Source organism: Phaenicophaeus curvirostris, unplaced genomic scaffold (genome assembly GCF_032191515.1).
Source record: "Phaenicophaeus curvirostris isolate KB17595 unplaced genomic scaffold, BPBGC_Pcur_1.0 scaffold_73, whole genome shotgun sequence".
Lineage (NCBI taxonomy): Eukaryota > Metazoa > Chordata > Aves > Cuculiformes > Cuculidae > Phaenicophaeus > Phaenicophaeus curvirostris.
In genome coordinates, this window is record NW_027206695.1 from 62,676 (window position 1) to 85,048 (window position 22,373).

The 22,373-nt window shown below is 62.9% G+C and overlaps 1 protein-coding gene across 2 annotated transcripts; it reads right to left on the minus strand.

Moving 5' to 3' along the window:
- Positions 1-920: 920 nt before the first annotated feature.
- On the minus strand, positions 921-22,066 carry ABCF1 (ATP binding cassette subfamily F member 1). 2 transcript variants are annotated; one of them, XM_069881949.1, is made up of 26 exons: positions 21,955-22,066; positions 20,777-20,823; positions 20,567-20,647; positions 19,188-19,321; positions 18,982-19,018; positions 18,759-18,878; positions 18,603-18,668; positions 18,415-18,477; positions 18,243-18,317; positions 18,079-18,159; positions 17,850-17,975; positions 16,226-16,326; positions 16,036-16,121; positions 13,699-13,838; positions 13,462-13,610; positions 12,220-12,303; positions 11,288-11,412; positions 11,099-11,211; positions 9,529-9,700; positions 7,835-7,909; positions 7,652-7,722; positions 7,178-7,210; positions 6,104-6,272; positions 1,998-2,062; positions 1,238-1,310; positions 921-1,150 (listed from the first exon to the last, which is right to left on the minus strand). In XM_069881949.1, the coding sequence occupies exons 1-26, from the start codon at positions 22,034-22,036 to the stop codon at positions 984-986; spliced, it is 2,535 nt and encodes an 844-aa protein (XP_069738050.1). In that variant the 5' UTR covers positions 22,037-22,066; the 3' UTR covers positions 921-983. The 2 variants fall into 2 exon arrangements, with proteins under 2 accessions (XP_069738050.1, XP_069738049.1); XM_069881948.1 differs by having other exon boundaries at positions 18,982-19,016; positions 19,180-19,321.
- Positions 22,067-22,373: the final 307 nt, after the last annotated feature.

The following is a 22,373-nucleotide window of genomic DNA, read 5'->3' on the forward strand; positions in this document are numbered from 1 at the left end:
GGAAAAACCAATTGCGTTCACTCTGGAACCTACTGATGGTGCTGAGATTAACCTCGTTCACTCTGGAACCTACTGATGACACTGAGATTAACCCCATTGATGATGCTCAGATTAACCTTGTTCACTCTGGAACCTACTGATGATGCTCAGATTGACCCCGTTCACTCTGGAACCTACTGACGACGCTCAGATTAACCCCATTGATGATGCTCAGATTAACCTTGTTCACTCTGGAACCTACTGAGGACCCTGAGATTAACCCTGTTCACTCTGGAACCTACTGAGGACGCTCAGATTAACCTCGTTCACTCTGGAACCTACTGATAATGCTGAGATTAACCCCATTGATGATGCTCAGATTAACCCCGTTCACTCTGGAACCTACTGAGGACGCTCAGATTAACCCTGTAGATGATGCTCAGATTAACCTTGTTCACTCTGGAACCTACTGACGACCCTCAGATCAACCCCGTTCACTCGGGAACCTACTGATGATGCTCAGATTAACCCTGTTCACTCTGGAACCTACTGATAACGCTGAGATTAACCCTGTAGATGATGCTCAGATTAACCCCGTTCACTCTGGAACCTACTGATAACGCTGAGATTAACCCCATTGACGATGCTCAGATTAACCTTGTTCACTCTGGAACCTACTGAGGACACTGAGATTAACCCCATTGATGATGCTCAGATTAACCTTGTTCACTCTGGAACCTACTGATGACGCTGAGATTAACCCTGTTCACTCTGGAACCTACTGATGACGCTGAGATTAACCCTGTTCACTCTGGAACCTACTGATAACGCTGAGATTAACCCCATTGATGATGCTCAGATTAACCCTGTTCACTCTGGAACCTACTGACGACCCTCAGATCGACCCCGTTCACTCTGGAACCTACCGATGCCGCCGCGGCTGCTGTCGGGAGCGGTTTTATTGGGGTTTTTTTTTTTTTTGGGGGGGGGGTGGGGGGTGGGATTCATTCGCGGGGCCGGGCGACCACGGCCTCTCCCAGGGCCTCGAGCACCTCGCGCTTGTAGTCGTCGAAGTCGCCGTCGATGTGGCTGAGGCCGCGCTCCTCCACCACCCAGAGCTGGCAGCTCGTCTCCGTGATGAGGCGGGCGTCGTGGCTGACCACGATGACGGCTGCGGGGACGAGGAGGGGGGTGTCAGCGTGGGGGGCCCCCCCCTCCCGGACACCCCCAGGACCCCCCCCCCCCCCAAAAAACTCACCTCCCCGATAGTCGTTGATGGCGTCGGCCAAGGCGTCGATGGATTCGATGTCCAGGTTGTTGGTGGGTTCGTCCTGGGGGGGGAATTGGGGGGGTTAAGGGGGGGATTGGGGGTACGGGGGGAGGTTTGGGGGGGCAAGGAGGAATGGGGGGGGACTTTGGAGGGGAAAAAGAGGGAATTAGGGGGTAAGGGGGTTAATGGGGGGACTAGGAGGGGTTTGGGGGGCAATGAGGAATGAGGGGGGACTTAGGAGGGGGAATGGGGGGGAGTTGGGGGGGTTAAGGGGGGAAATGGGGGCACAGGGGAGGTTTAGGGGGGGAAGGAGGAATGAGGGGGGACTTAGGGGGGGAATTGGGGGGGTTAAGGGGGGGAATGGGGGCACAGGAGGAGGTTTAGGGGGGACTTAGGGGGGGAAAAGGGGGAATTGGGGGGGTTAAGGGGGTTAATGGGGGACTAGGAGGGGTTGGGGGGGAAGGAGGAATGAGGGGGGACTTAGGAGGGGAAAAAGAGGAATTGGGGGGTTAAGGGGGGGAATGGGGGGACTAGGAGGGGTTTTGGGGGGCTACTGGGGGGGGAAAAGGGGGAATTGGGGGGGTTAATGGGGGAATGGGGGGACTAGGAGGGGTTTGGGGGGTGCTACTAGGGGGAGGGGGATGCCTGGGGAATTGGGGGGGGGGGGTCCGTGAGGCGGGGGGAAGGGTTTTGGGGGGCAAATAGGGGGCTGTTAGGTGGGGGGGACCCTGGCGGGGGGGGGTCTCACCAGGATGAGGACGTCGGGCTCGCGACAGGCCAGCTCCGCGAACACCACCCGCGCCTTCTGCCCGCCTGGGGGGGACGGGGGCGCTTAGGGGGGGTCCCTGTGCCCCCCCATGTCCCTGTGTCCCCCCCATGTCCCTGTCCCCCCCTCCATGTCCCTGTGTCCCCCCCATGTCCCTGTCCCCCCCAAACCACCTCAGGGCTCTCTACGTCTGCGTGTCCCCCATGTCCCTGTCCCCCCCATGTCCCTGTCCCCCTCTCCATGTCCCTATCCCCCGCCATGTCCCTGTTCCCCCCCCATGTCCTTGTCCCCCCCCATGTCCCTGTCCCCCAAAGCCAGCTCAGCACTCTCTAGGGCCACCAGGCTGTGTGTCCCCCATGTCCCTTTCCCCCTCCATGTCCCTGTGTCCCCCCCATGTCCCTGTCCCCCCCAAACCAGCTCAGGGCTCTCTAGGGCTGCGTGTCCCCCATGTCCCTGTCCCCCCCATGTCCCTGTCCCCCTCCATGTCCCTGTGTCCCCCACCATGTCCCTGTCCCCCCCAGCCAGCTCAGCGCTCTCTAGGGCCACAGGGCTGCATGTCCCCTATGTCCCTGTGTCCCCCAAACCAGCTCAGGGCTCTCTAGGCTGCGTGTCCCCCATGTCCCTGTCCCCCCACCATGTCCCTTTCCCCTCCCATGTCCCTGTGCCCCGCCAATCTCCCTTTCCCCCCATATCCCTGTCCCCCCCCATGTCCCTGTCCCCCCCAAACCAGCTCAGGGCTCTCTAGGGCTGCGTGTCCCCCATGTCCCTGTCCCCCGCCATGTCCCTGTCCCCCCCCATGTCCCTGTCCCCCCCCCATGTCCCTCTACCCCCCATGTCCCTGTCCCCCAAAGCCAGCTCAGTGCTCTCTAGGGCCACCAGGCTGCGTGTCCCCCACGTCCCTTTCCCCCCCCATGTCCCTGTCCCCCCCAATCTCCCTGTCCCCCCCATGTCCCTGTCCCCCTCTCCATGTCCCTATCCCCCCACCATGTCCCTATCCCCCCACCATGTCCCTGTCCCCCCCAGCCAGCTCAGCGCTCTCTAGGGCTGCGTGTCCCCCATGTCCCTTTCACCCGCCCATGTCCCTGTGTCCCCCCCATGTCCCTGTCCCCCCCCATGTCCCTTTCCCCTCCCATGTCCCTGTGCCCCGCCAATCTCCCTTTCCCCCCCATATCCCTGTCCCCCCCATGTCCCTGTCCCCCCTAAACCTGTTCAGGGCTCTCTAGGGCTGCGTGTCCCCCATGTCCCTGTCCCCCCATGTCCCTGTGTCCCCCCCCATGTCCCTGTCCCCCCACAGCCAACTCAGCGCTCTCTAGGGCCACAGGGCTGCATGTCCCCTATGTCCCTGTCCCCCCCATGTCCCTGTCCCCCCCAAACCAGCTCAGGGCTCTCTAGGGCTGCGTGTCCCCCATGTCCCTGTCCCCCCCAATCTCCCTGTCCCCCCCATGTCCCTGTCCCCCTCTCCATGTCCCTATCCCCCCACCATGTCCCTGTCCCCCCCCATGTCCCTGTGTCCCCCAAACCAGCTCAGGGCTCTCTAGGGCTGCGTGTCCCCCATGTCCCTGTCCCCCGCCATGTCCCTGTCCCCCCCCATGTCCCTCTACCCCCCATGTCCCTGTCCCCCAAAGCCAGCTCAGCGCTCTCTAGGGCCACCAGGCTGCGTGTCCCCCACGTCCCTTTCCCCCCCCATGTCCCTGTCCCCCCCAATCTCCCTGTCCCCCCCATGTCCCTGTCCCCCTCTCCCTGTCCCTATCCCCCCACCATGTCCCTGTCCCCCCCAGCCAGCTCAGCGCTCTCTAGGGCTGCGTGTCCCCCATATCCCTGTCCCCCCCCATGTCCCTGTCCCCCCCAATCTCCCTGTCCCCCCCATGTCCCTGTCCCCCTCTCCATGTCCCTATCCCCCCACCATGTCCCTGTCCCCCCCCATGTCCCTGTCCCCCCCAAACCAGCTCAGGGCTCTCTAGGGCTGCGTGTCCCCCATATCCCTGTCCCCCCCAATCTCCCTGTCCCCCCCATGTCCCTGTCCCCCTCTCCATGTCCCTATCCCCCCACCATGTCCCTGTCCCCCCCAGCCAGCTCAGGGCTCTCTAGGGCTGCGTGTCCCCCATGTCCCTGTCCCCCCATGTCCCTGTGTCCCCCCCCATGTCCCTGTCCCCCCACAGCCAGCTCAGCGCTCTCTAGGGCCACAGGGCTGCATGTCCCCTATGTCCCTGTCCCCCCCATGTCCCTGTCCCCCCCAAACCAGCTCAGGGCTCTCTAGGGCTGCGTGTCCCCCATGTCCCTGTCCCCCCCAATCTCCCTGTCCCCCCCATGTCCCTGTCCCCCTCTCCATGTCCCTATCCCCCCACCATGTCCCTGTCCCCCCCCATGTCCCTGTGTCCCCCAAACCAGCTCAGGGCTCTCTAGGGCTGCGTGTCCCCCATGTCCCTGTCCCCCGCCATGTCCCTGTCCCCCACCATGTCCCTGTCCCCCCCCATGTCCCTGTCCCCCCCAAACCAGCTCAGGGCTCTCTAGGGCTGCGTGTCCCCCATGTCCCTGTCCCCCCCAATCTCCCTGTCCCCCCATGTCCCTGTCCCCCTCTCCATGTCCCTATCCCCCCACCATGTCCCTGTTCCCCCCCCATGTCCCTGTTCCCCCCCCATGTCCCTGTCCCCCACAGCCAGCTCAGGGCTCTCTAGGGCTGCGTGTCCCCCATGTCCCTGTCCCCCCCCAATCTCCCTGTCCCCCCATGTCCCTGTCCCCCTCTCCATGTCCCTATCCCCCCCCCATGTCCCTGTTCCCCCTCCATGTCCCTGTGTCCCCCCCATGTCCCTGTCCCCCACAGCCAGCTCAGCGCTCTCTAGGGCCACAGGGCTGCATGTCCCCTATGTCCCTGTGTCCCCCAAACCAGCTCAGGGCTCTCTAGGGCTGCGTGTCCCCCATGTCCCTGTCCCCCCACCATGTCCCTTTCCCCTCCCATGTCCCTGTGCCCCGCCAATCTCCCTTTCCCCCCCATATCCCTGTCCCCCCCCCATGTCCCTGTCCCCCCCCATGTCCCTGTCCCCCCCAAACCAGCTCAGGGCTCTCTAGGGCGGCGTGTCCCCCATGTCCCTGTCCCCCGCCATGTCCCTGTCCCCCCCCATGTCCCTGTCCCCCCCCCATGTCCCTCTACCCCCCATGTCCCTGTCCCCCAAAGCCAGCTCAGCGCTCTCTAGGGCCACCAGGCTGCGTGTCCCCCACGTCCCTTTCCCCCCCCATGTCCCTGTCCCCCCCAATCTCCCTGTCCCCCCCATGTCCCTGTCCCCCTCTCCATGTCCCTATCCCCCCACCATGTCCCTGTCCCCCCCAGCCAGCTCAGCGCTCTCTAGGGCTGCGTGTCCCCCATATCCCTGTCCCCCCCCCATGTCCCTGTCCCCCCCAATCTCCCTGTCCCCGCCATGTCCCTGTCCCCCTCTCCATGTCCCTATCCCCCCCCCATGTCCCTGTCCCCCCACAGCCAGCTCAGCGCTCTCTAGGGCCACAGGGCTGCATGTCCCCTATGTCCCTGTCCCCCCCATGTCCCTGTCCCCCCCAAACCAGCTCAGGGCTCTCTAGGGCTGCGTGTCCCCCATGTCCCTGTCCCCCCCAATCTCCCTGTCCCCCCCATGTCCCTGTCCCCCTCTCCATGTCCCTATCCCCCGCCATGTCCCTGTTCCCCCCCCATGTCCTTGTCCCCCCCCATGTCCCTGTCCCCCAAAGCCAGCTCAGCACTCTCTAGGGCCACCAGGCTGTGTGTCCCCCACATCCCTTTCCCCCTCCATGTCCCTGTGTCCCCCCCATGTCCCTGTCCCCCCCAAACCAGCTCAGGGCTCTCTAGGGCTGCGTGTCCCCCATGTCCCTTTCACCCGCCCATGTCCCTGTGTCCCCCCCATGTCCCTGTCCCCCACCATGTCCCTTTCCCCTCCCATGTCCCTGTGCCCCGCCAATCTCCCTTTCCCCCCCATATCCCTGTCCCCCCCATGTCCCTGTCCCCCCTAAACCTGTTCAGGGCTCTCTAGGGCTGCGTGTCCCCCATATCCCTGTCCCCCCCCCCATGTCCCTGTCCCCCCCCAATCTCCCTGTCCCCCCCCCACCGGAGAGCTTGGCGATCTGCAGGGTGTGCGCGTGGCCCTCGAGGCCGAAGCGGCCGAGGCACTTGCGGGCGTCCTGGTGGGGCAGGTTGAAGCTGCGCTGCAGGTACTCGGCCGCCGTCTCCTCCAGCCGCAGCTGCTCCGCCGCCTGCTGGTTGAAGAACCCCACTTTCTGCGGGAAAAACGGGGTACGGGGGGCGGGGTCAGGGCTACCCACAGCACCGGGGGGGCTAGCGAAACCTCCATGGGATTGGGGCCCTATGGGGCTTGTCTATAGGGGCTGAGCCAGCCCCAGAGAAGCAGCCACCCCCCTATGGGGCTCTAGGACAGGGCTCGGGGCCCTATGGGGCTCGTCTATAGGCTCTGAGCCAGCCCTATAGAAGCAGCCACCCCCCTATAGGGCTCTAGGACAGGGCTCGGGGCCCTATGGGGCTCATCTATAGGGGCTGAGCCAGCCCCACAGAAGCAGCCACCCCCCTATGGGGCTCTAGGACAGGGCTCGGGGCCCTATGGGGCTCGTCTATAGGCTCTGAGCCCGCCCCATAGCAGCAGCCGCACCCCCTATGGGGCTCTAGGACAGGGCTCGGGGCCCTATGGGGCTCGTCTATAGGCTCTGAGCCAGCCCCATAGAAGCAGCCACCCCCCTATGGGGCTCTAGGACAGGGCTCGGGGTCCTATAGGGCTCGTCTATAGGGGCTGAGCCAGCCCCATAGCAGCAGCCACCCCCTATGGGGCTCTAGGACAGGGCTCGGGGTCCTATGGGGCTCATCTATAGGGGCTGAGCCAGCCCCAGAGAAGCAGCCGCCCCCCTATGGGGCTCTAGGACAGGCTAAGCCCCGCCCCCAGGCTTAAGCCCCGCCCCCTTCCCCAGGCCCCGCCCCCTTCCCCAGGCCCCGCCCCCTTCCCCAGGCCCCGCCCCCTTCCCCAGGCCCCGCCCCCTTCCCCAGGCCCCGCCCCCTTCCCCAGGCCCCGCCCCCTTCCCCAGGCCCCGCCCCCTTCCCCAGGCCCCGCCCCCTTCCCCAGGCCCCGCCCCCTTTCCCCAGGCCCCGCCCCCTTCCCCAGGCCCCGCCCCCTCACCAGCCGGTGGTTCCTGCGCATCTGCCCCCTCAGCTGCAATAGAGACTCATTTTTAGGGGGGGGGGCACCCCAAAACCACCCTCTGTGAGCCCTAAACCCCCCCCCAACCCACCCAAACGCCATGAGGACACCCACCCCCTCCCCCCCTCCCTTTTTTCGGGGTGCCCCCCCCAATCCATGCCCCCCCCCCTCCCTCCCCACCCTCCTTTTTGGGGTGCCCCCCCAAATCCACACCCCCCTCCCCTTCTCCCTGCACCTTCACCCCCCTTTTTTTGGGGTGCCCCCCCCAATCCATGCCCCACCGCTTTTTTTGGGGTGCCCCCCCAAATCCACACCCCCTCCCTTCCTCCCTGCACCCCCTCCCCCCTTTTTTTGGGGTGCCCCCGCCAAATCCATGCCCCCCCCCTCCCTCCCTGCACCCCCACCCCCCCTTTTTTTGGGGTCCCCCCCCCCATCATTTTTGGGGTTCCCTACCGGCGTGAGCTTCCCGGTGAGCAGCTGCAGCAGCGTGCTCTTCCCGACACCGTTGGGACCCACGATGCAAACTAAGCGAGGGGAACGGAGCTGAAAAACGGGGGGGCCCCTCCAGCACCCCAAGTTACTAGGGGGGGGCTCCAGGGGTTCCCCCGTTTCCGTAGGGCCCCCCCAGTTCCTCACCCCGCGACTCCATGTCGATGCCGAAGTCGAGGTTCTTGAAGAGCAGCTCCTGCCCCTCGTAGCCGAAGTCGACGCCTGCAGAAAGCGGGGGGCTGAGCTGGGGGGGGGGGCTCCGAGCCCCCCAAATCCACCCTGAGACCCCCCCAAAACCCTCATGGCACCCCGAGCGTTCCCTGAGCCCCCCCCGCAATGAACCCCAGTCCCTCTAAATCTCCCCTGAACCCCCCTCAATCCACCCCCCGGTGCCCCCCAAATCCACCCCAGGCCCCAATAAAGCCCCCCAGCCCCCCCAAATCCCCTCCAAAGACCCCTAAATCCACACCCAGTGCCCCCCAGGCCCTCGACAACACCCCCAAACCCACCCCAGGCCCCAATAAAGCCCCCCAGCCCCCCCAAATCCCCTCCAAAGACCCCTAAATCCACACCCAGTGCCCCCCAGACCCTCGAGAACACCCCCAAACCCCTTCCCAGGCCCCAATAAAGTCCCCCAGCCCCCCCAAAATGCCCCACATCCCCTCCAAAGACCCCCAAATCCACACCCAGTGCCCCCCAGAACACCCCCAAACCCACCCCACGCCCCAATAAAGCCCCCCAGCCCCCCCCAAAGACCCCTAAATCCACACCCAGTGCCCCCCAGGCCCTCGAGAACACCCCCAAACCCACCCCAGGCCCCAATAAAGCCCCCCAGCCCCCCCAAATCCCCTCCAAAGACCCCTAAATCCACACCCAGTGCCCCCCAGACCCTCGAGAACACCCCCAAACCCCTTCCCAGGCCCCAATAAAGCCCCCCAGCCCCCCCAAATGCCCCACATCCCCTCCAAAGACCCCCAAATCCACACCCAGTGCCCCCCAGAACACCCCCAAACCCACTCCAGGCCCCCATAAAGCCCCCCAAATGCCCCCCAGCCCCCCTCCAGGGCTCCATAACCCCCCCGTTGCCCCCCAAATCCACCCCCAGTGCCCCCCAGGCCCTCAAGAACACCCCCAAAACCCACCCCAGGCCCCAATAACGCCCCCCAGCCCCCCCAAATACCCCAAATCCCCTCCAAAGACCCCTAAATCCACACCCAGTGTCCCCCAGGCCCTCGAGAACACCCCCAAATACCCCAAATCCCCTCCAAAGACCCCTAAATCCACACCCTGTGCCCCCCAGACCCTCGAGAACACCCCCAAACCCCTTCCCAGGCCCCAATAAAGCCCCCCAGCCCCCCCCAAATGCCCCACATCCCCTCCAAAGACCCCCAAATCCACACCCAGTGCCCCCCAGAACACCCCCAAACCCACCCCATGCCCCAATAAAGCCCCCCAGCCCCCCCCAAAGACCCCTAAATCCACACCCAGTGTCCCCCAGGCCCTCGAGAACACCCCCAAACCCACTCCAGGCCCCCATAAAGCCCCCCAAGTGCCCCCCAGCCCCCCTCCAGGGCTCCATAACCCCCCTATTGCCCCCCAAATCCACACCCAGTGCCCCCCAGGCCCTCGAGAACACCCCGAAATCTAACCCACACCCCAATAAAGCCCCCCAGCCCCCCCCCAAGACCCCTAAATCCACACCCAGTGTCCCCCAGGCCCTCAAGAACACCCCCAAACCCACTCCAGGCCCCCATAAAGCCCCCCAAATGCCCCCTAGCTCCCCCCCCCAGTGCCCCATATCCCCCCCCCATCGCCCCCAGCCCCCCCAATCCCCCCGTTACCGTGGAGGCCGAGGATGGGGGGGCTGAGGGGGGGCGGGTTGGGGAAGGTGAAGCGCACGGTGTATTCCCGCGGGCGCTTGAGCAGCTCGGGAGCCTCGGCCGCCTCCTCGGCCGCCGTGCGGCGCCGGCACTTCTGCTGCTTCCTCGTCAGCGCCTCCTTCGTTTGCTTCTCCTGCAGGGGGGGATCCGCTCGGGGATCCACTCAGCGACACCCCCAAGCTCAGTGACCCCCCCCCAACCCAGCGCTGGATCCTTCTGAGGACTGATGAGATCCCAAAGAAGGGAGTGGATCCCGAAGGATTGGATTGCAAAGGAGGGAGAGAGGGGATCCTGAAGGACTGGATCCCAAAGGAGAGAAGGGATCCTGAAGGATTAGAGCCCAAAGGAGAGAGAAAGGGGATCCTGAAGGATTGGATTCCAAAGGAGAGAGAGAGGAGATCCTGAAGGGTTAGATCCCAAAGGAGAAAGAGGATTCTGAAGGATTAGATCCCAAAGGAGAAAGAGGATCCTGAAAGATTAGATCCCAAAGAAGAGAGAGAGGGGATCCTAAAGGATTAGATTCCAAAGGAGAGAGAAAGCGGATCCTGAAGGACTGGATCCCAAAGGAGAGAGAGAGGGGATCCTGAAGGATTGGATTCCAAAGGAAAGAGGGGATCCTGAAGGATTGGATCCCAAAGAACAGAGACAGTGGGAATCCTGAAGGACTGGATCCCAAAGAAGAGAGGGGATCCTGAAGGATTAGATCCCAAAGGAGGGAGAAAGGGGATCCGGAAGGATTAGATCCCACAGGAGAGAGAGAGGGGATCCTGAAGGATTGGATCCCAAAGAAGAGAGGGGGGGGATCCTGAAGGACTGGATCCCAAAGAAGAGAGAGAGGAGATCCTGAAAGATTAGATTCCAAAGGAAAGAGGGGATCCTGAAGGACTGGATCCCAAAGGACAGAAAGAGGGGATCCTGAAAGATTAGATTCCAAAGGAAAGAGGAGACCCTGAAGGATTAGATCCCACTGGAGAGAGAGAGGGGATCTTGAAGGATTAGATTACAAAGGAAAGAGGAGATCCTAAACTATTAGATTCCAAAAGAAAGAGGAAATTCTGAAGGATTAGATCCCAAAGGAGAGACAGACAGGGGATCCTGAAGGACTGGATCCCACAGGAGGGAGGGAGAGGATCCTGAAGGACTGGATCCCAAAGGAGAGAGGGGATTCTGAAAGACTGGATCCCACAGGAGGGAGGGAGGGGATCCTGAAGGACTGGATCCCAAAGGAGGGAGGGAGAGAGGCCCAGAGGAAATGGATCCCAAGGATTGGAGAAGATCCCAAGGGAACAGATCCCAAAGGAAGGAGACGATGGATCCCAGGGGGAGAGAGCGAGCAGATCCTGAGAGAACGGATCCCACGGGAACAGCTCCCACGGGAGGCGGTGGATCCCAGCGGGACGGATCCCAGAGGGAGAAGGGAGTGGATTCCAAAGGGAGGAGGGGACGGATCCCAGAGGGAGGAGGGAGTGGATCCCAGAGGGAGGAGGGAGTGGATCCCAAAGGGAGGAGGGACGGGACCCTCAGGGCTCACCGCCTGCTTGGTGGATTTGCCGCCGGCCTTGAGGTCACGAAGCTTCTTCTCCTGCTTCTCGAACTGCTTGAGCAGCTCCTTCTGCTTCTGCTGATACATCTTCTTGAAGGTCACTGCGCAGAGGGGGTAATTAATGGCTGCTAATTGCCCCGGGCCCCCCAGATTTGCCCCCCCCCCCCCAAAACGCACTGTAGTTGCCCCGGTAGTAGAAGAGCCGCTGGGTGTCGAGGTGGATGATGTCGGTGCAGACGTCGTCCAGGAAGCCCTGGTCGTGCGACACCACCAGCAGCGTCTTCTTCCACGTCTGGAGGTAACTGGGAAGGGGGGACACCCCAGAATAAAGGGGACACCCCAGAATAAAGGGGACACCCCAGAATAGAGGGGACACCCCGGAGCAAGGTGGGGGGTGTGGGGGAATGACACCCCTCCCAAGGGGAACCGCGCTGGGGGACGGCTCAGCCCGCAGTGACCCTCCTCCCCTCTCCTACCCTCACCCCCTCTTTGGCCCCGCTGCCCCCCACCTTGTCCCTTGGCCTCCCCCTGTCCCCCCTCTTTGTCCCCTGCCTCCCCTCTTTGTCCCCTCTCCCCTCCCTTTACCCCCTGCCCCCCCTCTTTGTCCCCTGTCCCCTCCCTTTACCCCCTGTCCCCCCTTTGCCCCCTGCCCCCCATCTTTGCCCCATCCCCCCTCTTTGCCCCGTCTCCCCCCTTTGCCCCCTGCCCCCCCTTTGTCCCCTGTCCCCCTTCTTTACCCCCTGTCCCCTCTCTTTGTCTCCTGTCCCCCCTCTTTGTCCCCTGCCCCCCCCTTTGTCCCCTGCCCCCCTCTTTGTCTCCTGTCCCCCCTCTTTGTCCCCTCTCTTTCTCCCCTGCCCCCCTCTTTATCCCCTCTTATCTCTTCTTTGTCCCCTGCCCCCCCTCTTTGCCCCCTGTCCCCCCTCTTTGTCCCCTACCCCCCTCTCTTTGCCCCCTACCCCCCCCCTTTGCCCCCTGTCCCCTCTCTTTGCCCCCCGCCCCCCCTCTTTGCCCCCTGTCCCCCCTCTTTGTCCCCTGTCCCCTCTTTGTCCCCTGTCCCCTCTTTGTCCCCTGCCCCCCCCCTTTGTCCCCGTCCCCCCCTCTGTCCCCACTTGTTGAGCCAGATGACCGCGTTCAGGTCGAGGTGGTTGGTGGGTTCGTCCAACATCAGCAGCGTCGGCTCCATGAACAGGGCCCTGGGGGGACACCCCTGTCACCCCCCCTGCCTGTGTCCCCCCCCAGCCACCCTCCCGGCCCCTCCGGTGTCACCAGCGGCCCCCCCCCCCCATGTCCCCCTGGTGTCCCCACTGTCCCCCTCGTATTCCTCCCATGTCCTCAGTGTCCCCCCCATTCCCAGTGCCCCCCCATCCCCCCTGTCCCCCCACGTCCTTACTGTCACCCTCCTGCGTCCCCCCGTGTCCCCACTGCCCCGTGTCCCCCCCATGTCCCCCTAGTTGCCACTGTCCCCCCGTGTCCCCACTGTCCCCCTCGTATCCCTCCCCTGTCCCCCCACTTCCTCACTGTCCCGTGTCCCCTTGTGTCCCATGTCCCCAGTGTCCCCCTCAGATCCCTCCCACGTCCCCCCACGTCCTCAATGTCCCTTGTGTCCCTCCCATCCTCTTGTGTCCCATGTCCCCAGTGTCCCCCACGTCCTTATTGTCCCGTGTCCCCTTGTGTCCCATGTCCCCACTGTCCCCCACGTGCTCACTGTCCCGTGTCCCCCCCTTGTCCCCTTGTGTCCCATGTCCCCAGTGTCCTCCTCGTATCCCTCCTATGTCCCCCCTCTGTCCCCTTGTGTCCCATGTCCCCAGTGTCCCCCTCAGATCCCTCCCACGTCCCCCCACATCCTCACTGTCCCCTGTGTCCCCCCCTTGTCCCCTTGTGTCCCACGTCCCCAGTGTCCCCCACGTCCTCACTGTCCCCTGTGTCCCCCCCTGTCCCCTTGTGTTCCATGTCCCCCCTGTCCCCCACGTCCTCACTGTCCCGTGTGTCCCCCCTGTCCCCTTGTGTCCCACGTCCCCAGTGTCCCCCATGTCCTTATTGTCCCCTGTGTCCCCTTGTGTCCCACGTCCCCTGTGTCCCCCACATCCTCACTGTCCCCTGTGTCCCCTTGTGTCCCATGTCCCCTGTGTCCCCCCCTGCTCCCGTGTGTCCCACGTCCCCAGTGTCCCCCACGTCCTTATTGTCCCCTGTGTCCCCTTGTGTCCCCCGTCCCCACTGTCCCCCACGTCCTCACTGTCCCCTGTGTCCCCCCCGTCCCCTTGTCCCCCATGTCCCCAATGTCCCCCACATCCTCGCTGTCCCCCGTGTCTCCTTGTGTCCCATGTCCCCGGTGTCCCCCTCGTGTCCCCGACCTGGCCAGGGACACCCTCATCCTCCAGCCTCCGGAGAATTTGCGGGTCGCCCTGTTCTGCATCTCGGGGTTGAAGCCCAAACCCGCCAGGATCCTCCTGGCCTTGGCCTCGGCGGCGGCCGCCCCGATGGCTCGGAGCTCCTCGTACACCTAACGAGGAGGGGGGAGCCGGGGGTGAGGAGAACGAAAGTGGGTGGGTCCCGGGAGGGGTCCCCGCTGTCCCCTCCCGTCCCCAAACCTTCTCCAGGCGCTCGCCGGCCGCGTCGTCGCCTCCTTCCAGCAGCGCCTGCAGCTTCTTCTCCTCCTCCAGCAGCCGCAGCCGCTTGGTGTCGGCGCGCAGCACGGCCTGCACCGCCGGCGTCTCGTCCGCCACCACCTCTGCCCCGAGAGAGAGGAAGGGGGGGGGGAATTGGGGGGGGGTCGGGGGCCAGTTGGGGCCGTTTGGGGCGACTTTGGGGCAATTTCGGGCAGTCGGGGGCAGTTGGGGGCATTTAGGGGCCATTTCCAGCAGTTTGGGGCAATTGTGGGGTGATTTGGGGCAATTGTGAGGTGATTTGGGGCAGTTGTGGGGTGATTTGGGGCAATTGTGGGGTGATTTGGGGCAGTCTGGGCCAACGCTGGGGCAGTTGGGGGCATTTAGGAGCCATTTCCAGCAGTTTGGGGCAATTGTGGGGTGATTTGGGGCAGTTTGGGGCATTTAGGGGCCATTTCCAGCAGTTTGGGGCAATTGTGGGGTGATTTGGGGCAATTGTGAGGTGATTTGGGGCAGTTGTGGGGTGATTTGGGGCAATTGTGGGGTGATTTGGGGCAGTTGGGGGGTGATCTGGGGCAGTTTGGGGCAATTGTGGGGTGATTTAGGGCAATTATGGGGTGATTTGGGGCAATTGTGGGGTGATTTGGGGCAGTTGCGGGGTGATTTGGGGCAGGTTGGGGTGATTTCCAGCAGCCTGGGGCAATTGTGGGGTGATTTGGGGCAGTTGTGGGGTGATTTGGGGCAATTTCCAGCAGTTTGGGGCAATTGTGGGGTGATTTGGGGCAGTTGGCAATTGTGGGGTGATTTGGGGCAGTTGGGGGGTGATTTGGGGCAGTTGGGGGGTGATTTGGGGCAGGCTAGGGTGATTTCCAGCAGTTTGGGGCAATTGAGGGGTGATTTGGGGCAGTTGGGGGCATTTAGGGGCCATTTCCAGCAGTTTGGGGCAATTGTGGGGTGATTTGGGGCAATTATAGGATGATTTGGGGCAATTGTGGGGTGATTTGGGGCAGTTTGGGGCATTTATGGGCCATTTCCAGCAGTTTGGGGCAATTGTGGAGTGATTTGGGGCAATTTCCAGCAGTTTGGGGCAATTGTGGGGTGATTTGGGGCAGTTGTGGGGTGATTTGGGGGCAATTTTGAGCAGAAAGGGCAAATTCCAATCAGTTTGGGGCAATTTTGGGGCAATTTCAAGCAGTCTGGGCCAACGTGGGGGCAGTTAGAGGCAGTTTGGGGCATTTAGGGGCAATTTCCAGCAGTTTGGGGCAATTGTGGGGTGATTTGGGGCAGTTGTGGGGTGATTTGGGGCAATTTCCAGCAGTTTGGGGCAATTGTGGGGTGATTTGGGGCAATTGTGGGGTGATTTGGGGGCAATTTCGAGCAGAAAGAGCAAATTCCAATCAGTTTGGGGCAATTTTGGGGCAATTTCAAGCAGTCTGGGCCAACGTGGGGGCAGTTAGAGGCAGTTTGGGGCATTTAGGGGCAATTTCCAGCAGTTTGGGGCAATTGTGGGGTGATTTGGGGCAATTGTGGGGTGATTTGGGGGCAATTTCAAGCAGAAAGGGCAAATTCCAATCAGTTTGGGGCAATTTTGGGGCAATTTCAAGCAGTCTGGGCCAACGTTGGGGCAGTTAGAGGCAGTTTGGGGCATTTAGGGGCCATTTCCAGCAGTTTGAGGCAATTGTGGGGGGATTTGAGGAGTTTGAGGGAGAATCACAGGAGTTTTGGGGGGACCTCAAGTGTTTCTCAGAGAAATTTGAGGAGTTTGGGGGAGAATCATGAGTCTTCGGGGAGTTTTGGGGGAACTCAAAGAGTTTTTGGGGGAGATTTGAGGAGTTTGGAGGAGAATCACGGGAGTTTTGGAGGCACCTCAAGTGTTTTTGGGGGATATTTGAGGAGTTTTAGTGGAGAATCACAAGTCTTCGGGGAGTTTTGGGGGAACTCAAGAGTTTTTGGGGGAGATTTGAGGAGTTTGGAGAAGAATCATGGGAGTTTTGGGGGCACCTCAAGTGTTTCTCAGAGAAATTTGAGGAGTTTGGGGGAGAATCACGAGTCTTGGGGGAGTTCTGGGGGGACCTCAAGTGTTTTTGGGTGAGATTTGAGGAGTTTGGGGGACAATCATGGGAGTTTTGGGGAGACCTCAAGTATTTTTGGGGGATATTTGAGGAGTTTTAGTGGAGAATCACAAGTCTTCGGGGAGTTTTGGGGGAACTCAAAGAGTTTTCGAGGGAGATTTGAGGAGTTTGGGGGAGAATCACGAGTCTTTGGGGGAGTTCTGGGGGGACCCCAAGTGTTTTTGGGGTACGTGGCCCTCCCCAAACCCACCTTGCTCGCAGAGCAGGACGTCGATGTTGGGGGGGATGCTCAGGGCCCGGTTCGCGATGTGTTTGAGCAGCGTCGTCTTCCCTTTCCTGCCGGGGAAGCGAAGCTCGAACCCCGCGGAGAGCGGGGGTCGTAACGACCCCCCCCCCCCCACCCCCGGCACCCCCAAAGTTGGGGGGCTGGGGACACCCACCCGTTGGGCCCCACGAGGCCGTAGCGGCGCCCGGCCACGATGTAGAGGTCGGCGTTGACGAAGAGCTCCTTCCCGTGAGCCGAGATGCTGAACTTCTCCAGCTGCTCCAGGAACAGAGTGGGGGGTCACGGACACCACCCCCGTGGCCCCCAAAACCCCTTCATGGCCCCCAGACCCCCCCCCCCCACCCCATGGCCCAAAGAACCCACCCCGTGGCTCCAAGAACCCCCCATAGACCCCAGCACCCCGCTCTGTGGACCCCAGAACCCCCTCAATGACCCCCAGAACCACCCCCATGGCCCCCAAAAACCCACCGTGGCCCCCAGAACCTCCCCTATGAACCCCAAAAACCCCTCCATGGCTCCCAGAACCACCCCAATGACCCCAAAACCCCACCATGGCCTCCAGAACCTCCCCCATGAACCCCAAAACCCCTCTATGACCCCCAGAACCACCCCAATGGCCCCCAAAAAAACCCCACGGCCCCCAGAACCACCCCAATGGCACCAAAAAACCCCTCCAAGGCTCCCAGAACCACCCTCATGAACCCCAAAACCCCTCAATGACCCCCAGAACCACCCCAATGGCCCCAAAAAACCCACCGTGGCCCCCAGAACCTCCCCCATGAACCCCAAAACCCCTCAATGACCCCCAGAACCACCCCAATGTCCCCAAAAAACCCACCATGGCCCCCAGACCCTCCCTCATGAACCCCAAAACCCCTCAATGACCCCCAGAACCACCCCCATGGCCCCAAAAAAACTCCCACGGCCCCCAGAACCACCCCAATGGCCCCAAAAAACCCACCGTGGCCCCCAGAACCTCCCCTATGAACCCCAAAAACCCCTCCATGGCTCCCAGAACCACCCCCATGGCCCCAAAACCCCACCATGGCCCCCAGAACCACCCCCATGGCCCCAAAAAACCCACCATGGCCCCCAGAACCTCCCCCATGAACCCCAAAACCCCTCAATGACCCCCAGAACCACCCCCATGGCCCCAAAAAAACTCCCACGGCCCCCAGAACCACCCCAATGGCCCCAAAAAACCCACCATGGCCCCCAGAACCACCCCCACGGCCCCCAGAACCCCCCTACGGCCCCCCAAAACCCTCCATGGCCCCAAGAACCATCCCCCCAATCCCCAGACGTCCCCCCCTCATGGTTCCAAGAGCCCCCTCCACGTCCCCCACATCCCCCTAACACCCCCCCTCACACCGCCAAGGTGCAACCCCCCTTCTCCTGACACAGTGGTACAGCCCAGGCCCCCCCTTTCCAAGCATGGAAATGGGATGGAAGGTACCACCTTCACATCGGAGGGGGGGGGCATGGGAAAGACCCCCTTTCCAAGGCAAGGGGGTGGCAGGTACCCCCTGAGTGGGGTTAGGGGGAAGGAAGGGGGTGATTAAGTGAGGTTTTGGGGTCCCCAGAGAGGATTTGGGGTGATTCAGGGGGTCACAGGGGCGATTTAGGGGGTTTTGGGATCCCCAGCGAGGATTCGATGTGGTTGAAGGAGCCATGAGGGTAACTCGGGGGGGGGTTTTGGGGTCCCCAGGGGGAATTCGGTGCGGCTGAGGGGGTAATTGAGGGGGTTTTGGGGTCCCCGGGGAGGCTTTGGGGTTCACCTTGATGTCAGAGGCGTTCTCCAGCATGGCCTGTCGCGAGGACAGCTCGGCCTGCGACACCGAGAAGTCGTTCTCGCCCGCGGCCGCTGCCGCCTTGATGGTGGCAACTTGGCGCTCGTACTCCATCTTTGGGGTGAAAAGAAAGAAAAAAGGGGCTGGGGTTGGGGGTATCAGCACAACCCCCCCCCCCAGGGCCCTGCCCCTCAGCCTCAGGCCTCCGTTTCTTTACCTGCTTCTTCATCTTCTTCTTCTCCTTCTTGCTGACGCGGGCGTCGGGCTCGCCCTTCCTCCCGGGCTCCTCCTCCTCCTCCTGCAGCAGAGAGACCCCCCCCTCTGTGAGCCCCCACCACCCCGCCTGCCCCCCACTTCTCCTCCTCACCCCGCGCGACTCACGGGCTCGTTGTCTTTCCGTGGCTCTTCGGCCTCGTCTTCCTCCTCCTCCTCGTTGTTCAGAGCCGCAAACTTGTTCTGTGATGGGGGATGAAGACATAAGGCTGAGTGGGGTGGGGGTTCAGCCCCCCCAGCTGCAACGAAGGGGGATTTGGGGTCCCCCTCCCCCTCTCACCTTCCCTTTGGGTCGCGTGTCCTCATCGGAGCCTTCGGCCTCGTCCTCGCTGGGAGCTTTTCCCTGAGGAATTAGCAGCGAAATAGGTGAGACCTCAAAATGTGGGGGTGAGACCCCAAAATGTGGGGGTGAGACCCCAAAATGTGGGGTTCCTCCAACTCCGAGGTGTCCCCCCTTGGCTCCCTCACCTGCCGCTTCCCCTTGAGCTTCTCATTTTTCTTGCTCTTCTTCTTCTTCTCGCTCTCCTCTTCCTCCTGGGCCATCGGAAAGGGGGGACCCCTCTAGGACACCACAGCCCTTTTGGGGTGCCCCCGAGCCCCCCAGGCAGCCGGGTACGGCCTCACCTTGTTGGTTTTGCCCTTGCCAGCCCGTGAGCCTTCATCCTTCTTCTTCTTCTCGTCCTCCTCCTCCTCTTCCTCCTCCTCGCTCTGCCCCTGGCTCAGCGCTGCGAAGACGTTGCCGCCCTGCGAGGGGGCAGCCGGACAGCGTCAGGGGGAGCTTTTCCTTCCCCCCCCGCCCTATTTCGGGGTCCCCTCTTGCATTCAGACCCCCCCACCAGGCGCTCACCTTCCTCCTCCTCCCTCCTTTCCTGGGGGCCGGGGCTGTAAAAGGGGGTTAGCAAAGGATCATAGAGCTGCGCTCCTCCACGGCCTAGAGCGGCCCCTTGCCACCACTTCCTGGTGGGGACGCTCTGGCTCAGGGACTCGCTGCTCTGGGCTTGGGGGTGGTATTTAAAGCCCCCCCCCCCAGCATTTCAAACCTCACCTTCCTCCTCCTCCTCCTCGCTGCCCGCGGCCGCCAGCTCCTGCAGGCGCCGGCTGAGCTCTTCCTCCTCCTCGTCCTCCTCCTCAGGCTTCGGCCCCGGCCGCTGACGCTCTTTCCGCCGATCTCGTTTCCGCCGGGAAGCCTGGGAGAGAAGAAAACCTCGTTGAACCCCTCGTTAATTACATAAAATCATAGAATCACCAAGTTGGAAGACCTCCTAAATCAACAAATCCATCCATTGCCCTCATTTACCACTAAACCACGTCTCTGAGCATCTCATCTACCAGTCTGTTAAACTTTTCTAGGGATGCGGACTCCATCCCTGCTCTGAACAGCAATTCCAGGACCTGAGAACCTTTCCAGAAAACAAATTCCTCCTCGTGTCCAACCTAAATACCCCAACACAGCTTGAGACCTTCAAAAGTCTTGATGCCTTCATCCAGGTCATTGACGATGAACAGCACCCAGCACCGAGCCCTGGAGACACCACTGGTGCTCTGGAGCCACCTACAATCCCTCTAGGACCCCTCAAGAGCCCCCTGAGACCCCTCAAATGCCTTCCAGGACCCCTCTAGGACACCCAGGACCCCTCGAGAACCCTCTGCGGCCCCTTGAAGGCTTTCCAGGACCCCTCAGGAGCCACCCAGAACCTCTCAAGGGCCCCCAGAGACCCCTCTAGGGCCCCCAGAGACCCCTTGAAGGCCTTCCAGGACCCCTCTAGGACACCCAGGACCCCTCTAGGACACCCAGGACCCCTCTAGGACACCCAGGACCCCTCAGGAGCCACCCAGAACCCCTCGAGAACCCCCTGTGACCCCTTGAAGGCCTTCCAGAACCCCTCTAGGGCCCCCTGAGACCCCTTGAAGGCCTTCCAGGACCCCTGAGGAGCCACCCAGAACCCCTCTAGGACACCCAGAACCCCTTGAGAACCCCCTGAGACCCCTTGAAGGCCTTTCAGGACCCCTCAGGAGCCACTCAGAACCCCTCTAGGACACCCAGAACCCCTCGAGAACCCCCTAAGACCCCTTGAAGGCCTTTCAGGACTCCTCAGGAGCCACCCAGAACCCCTCTAGGACACCCAGAACCCCTCTAGGGCCCCCAGAGACCCCTTGAAGGCCTTCCAGAACCCCTCAAGAGCCACCCAGAACCCCTCTAGGACACCCAGGACCCCTCAAGAACCCCCTGAGACCCCCTGAAGCCCTTCCAGGACCCCTTGTGACGGGTCTCCAGCTGGAATTAAATCTCCAAGTCCTTGTCACCCCAATGTCCCCAAACCCCATTTTCAGCCCCTCCCAACCCCCCCCCCCCCCCATTTCAGCTCCTCCTCCAGCCCCACCCTGCCGCTCATTAGGGCTTCCCCTCCCTAATTAACTCAGCCTTAATAAACCTGCTGGGGCGGCGCCTCCTTCTCCGGGGGCTCTGGAACTTCTGCAGGTGCTGGTTTCTCCTCCGCCAGCTCCTCGAAGAACTGGGGGGGGGGGCGCAAAGAAAAGAGATTGAGGGGGGTCAGAGCAGCGGGTGGGGGTTGGGATGGGGGGGCTTGAGGATGGGGGGACAGGACAAGGTGGGGTCAAAATTAGGGGGGGAGAATCCTCACCGATTTCTTGCCTCGTCGATCCTTCCGGCCCTTCCTCACTGGTTGCTCTGAGGAAGATGAGGGGGGGGGGCACCGTGTTTTCCCCCCCTCCACACTTCGAGAGGGACACCAGCGCCCCTCCTGCCCCCCAGGGACCCTCTGGGGGGTTCCAGCTCCCCCCTTTCCCCCATAGATTCCCCCCCTTTCCCCCTTCCACAGGGACATGAGCCCCTTTTCTTCCCACAGACCCCTCCTACCCCCCCCCAAATCACCCTCCCTGGCTGTTTGCCCCCCCTGTTCTCCCCACAGCCTCCCCCAAACCCCCTCCCCAGGGTATCCAGCCCCTCCCTGACTCCTTCCCTCATATGAAGCTCCCCAGCCCCCCCATCGCTTCCCCCCAGCTCCCCCCCTCGAATAAACGCCTCCTCCTGGAGGCTCCATCCCCCCCAAACCTCTCTCCTGCCTTCCTAGACCCCTACCCAAGGGTCCAACCCCCCCAAAACCCCCTCACCCGGGGGGTCCAGTCCCCCCCAAACCCCTCCTCTGCCTCCACAAACTCTCCCTAAGGGGTCCAACTCCCCCTGACCCCCCCAGGGGGCTCCAGACCCCCCCCAGTCCCCATAGACCCCTCCCCACCCCATAGCCACCCCCTCCTCTGTCTCCAGACCCCCCCAAATCCCCATAGACCCCTCCCCACCCCATAGCAGCCCCCTCCCCTGTCTCCAGACCCCTCCCCACCCCATAGCAGCCCCCTCCCCTGTCTCCAGACCCCCCCCAATCCCCACAGACCCCTCCCCACCCCATAGCAGCCCCCTCCCCTGACTCGACCCCCCCAATCCCCATAAACCCCTCCCCACCCCATAAGCACCCCCTCCCCTGTCTCCAGACACCCCCAATACCCATAAACCCCTCCCCTGTCTCCAGACTCCTCACCCCCTCCCCTACTCTCCAGCCCCCTCCCCTGCCTCCAGACCCCCCCAATCCCCATAGACCCCTCCCCATCCCATAGCAGCCCCCTCCCCAATCCCCACAGACCCCTCCTTACCCCATAGTAGCCCCCTCCCCCCAGGCCCCTCCCCTCTCAGCCCCCTCCCCTCCCCCCTCAGGGCTCCCCCCCTCCCCCCCCTTCCCCCCACCAACTCCCCACGCCCCCCCATTCCGAGGCTCCGGAGCCCTCCCTACCCACGGTCCCCCCTCACCTCGCTGCTGCTGCTCCTCCTCCTCGTCGTCCCCCCCCCGCCATTCCTCCTGCCGCCCCGCGGGCCTCGCTCCCCTCGGCATGGCCGGCGCGACCACAGAGACGCGGCCCAGAGAGTCTCGACCCGCCGCTTCCGGTCCTCCAGGGCCCCGACTCCACGCCCATTGGCCGCCGCGCCTTGGCCACGCCCCCTTCCCGCTCTCCCCTCCTCCCATTGGGCCTTCGCGCCTTGGCCACGCCCCCTCCTTCTTTCCCGCCCATTCGCCCTCGCGCCTTGGCCACGCCCCCTCCCGCTCTCCCCGCCTCCCGCGCTGAGGCAACTCGCTCTCCCATTGGGTGCCCCTCCTCTTAGCCCCGCCCCCTCGCCGGCCTGCCCTCCAATCCCATTGGCCGAGGGGTCGCCACGCCCCCCGTCACGTG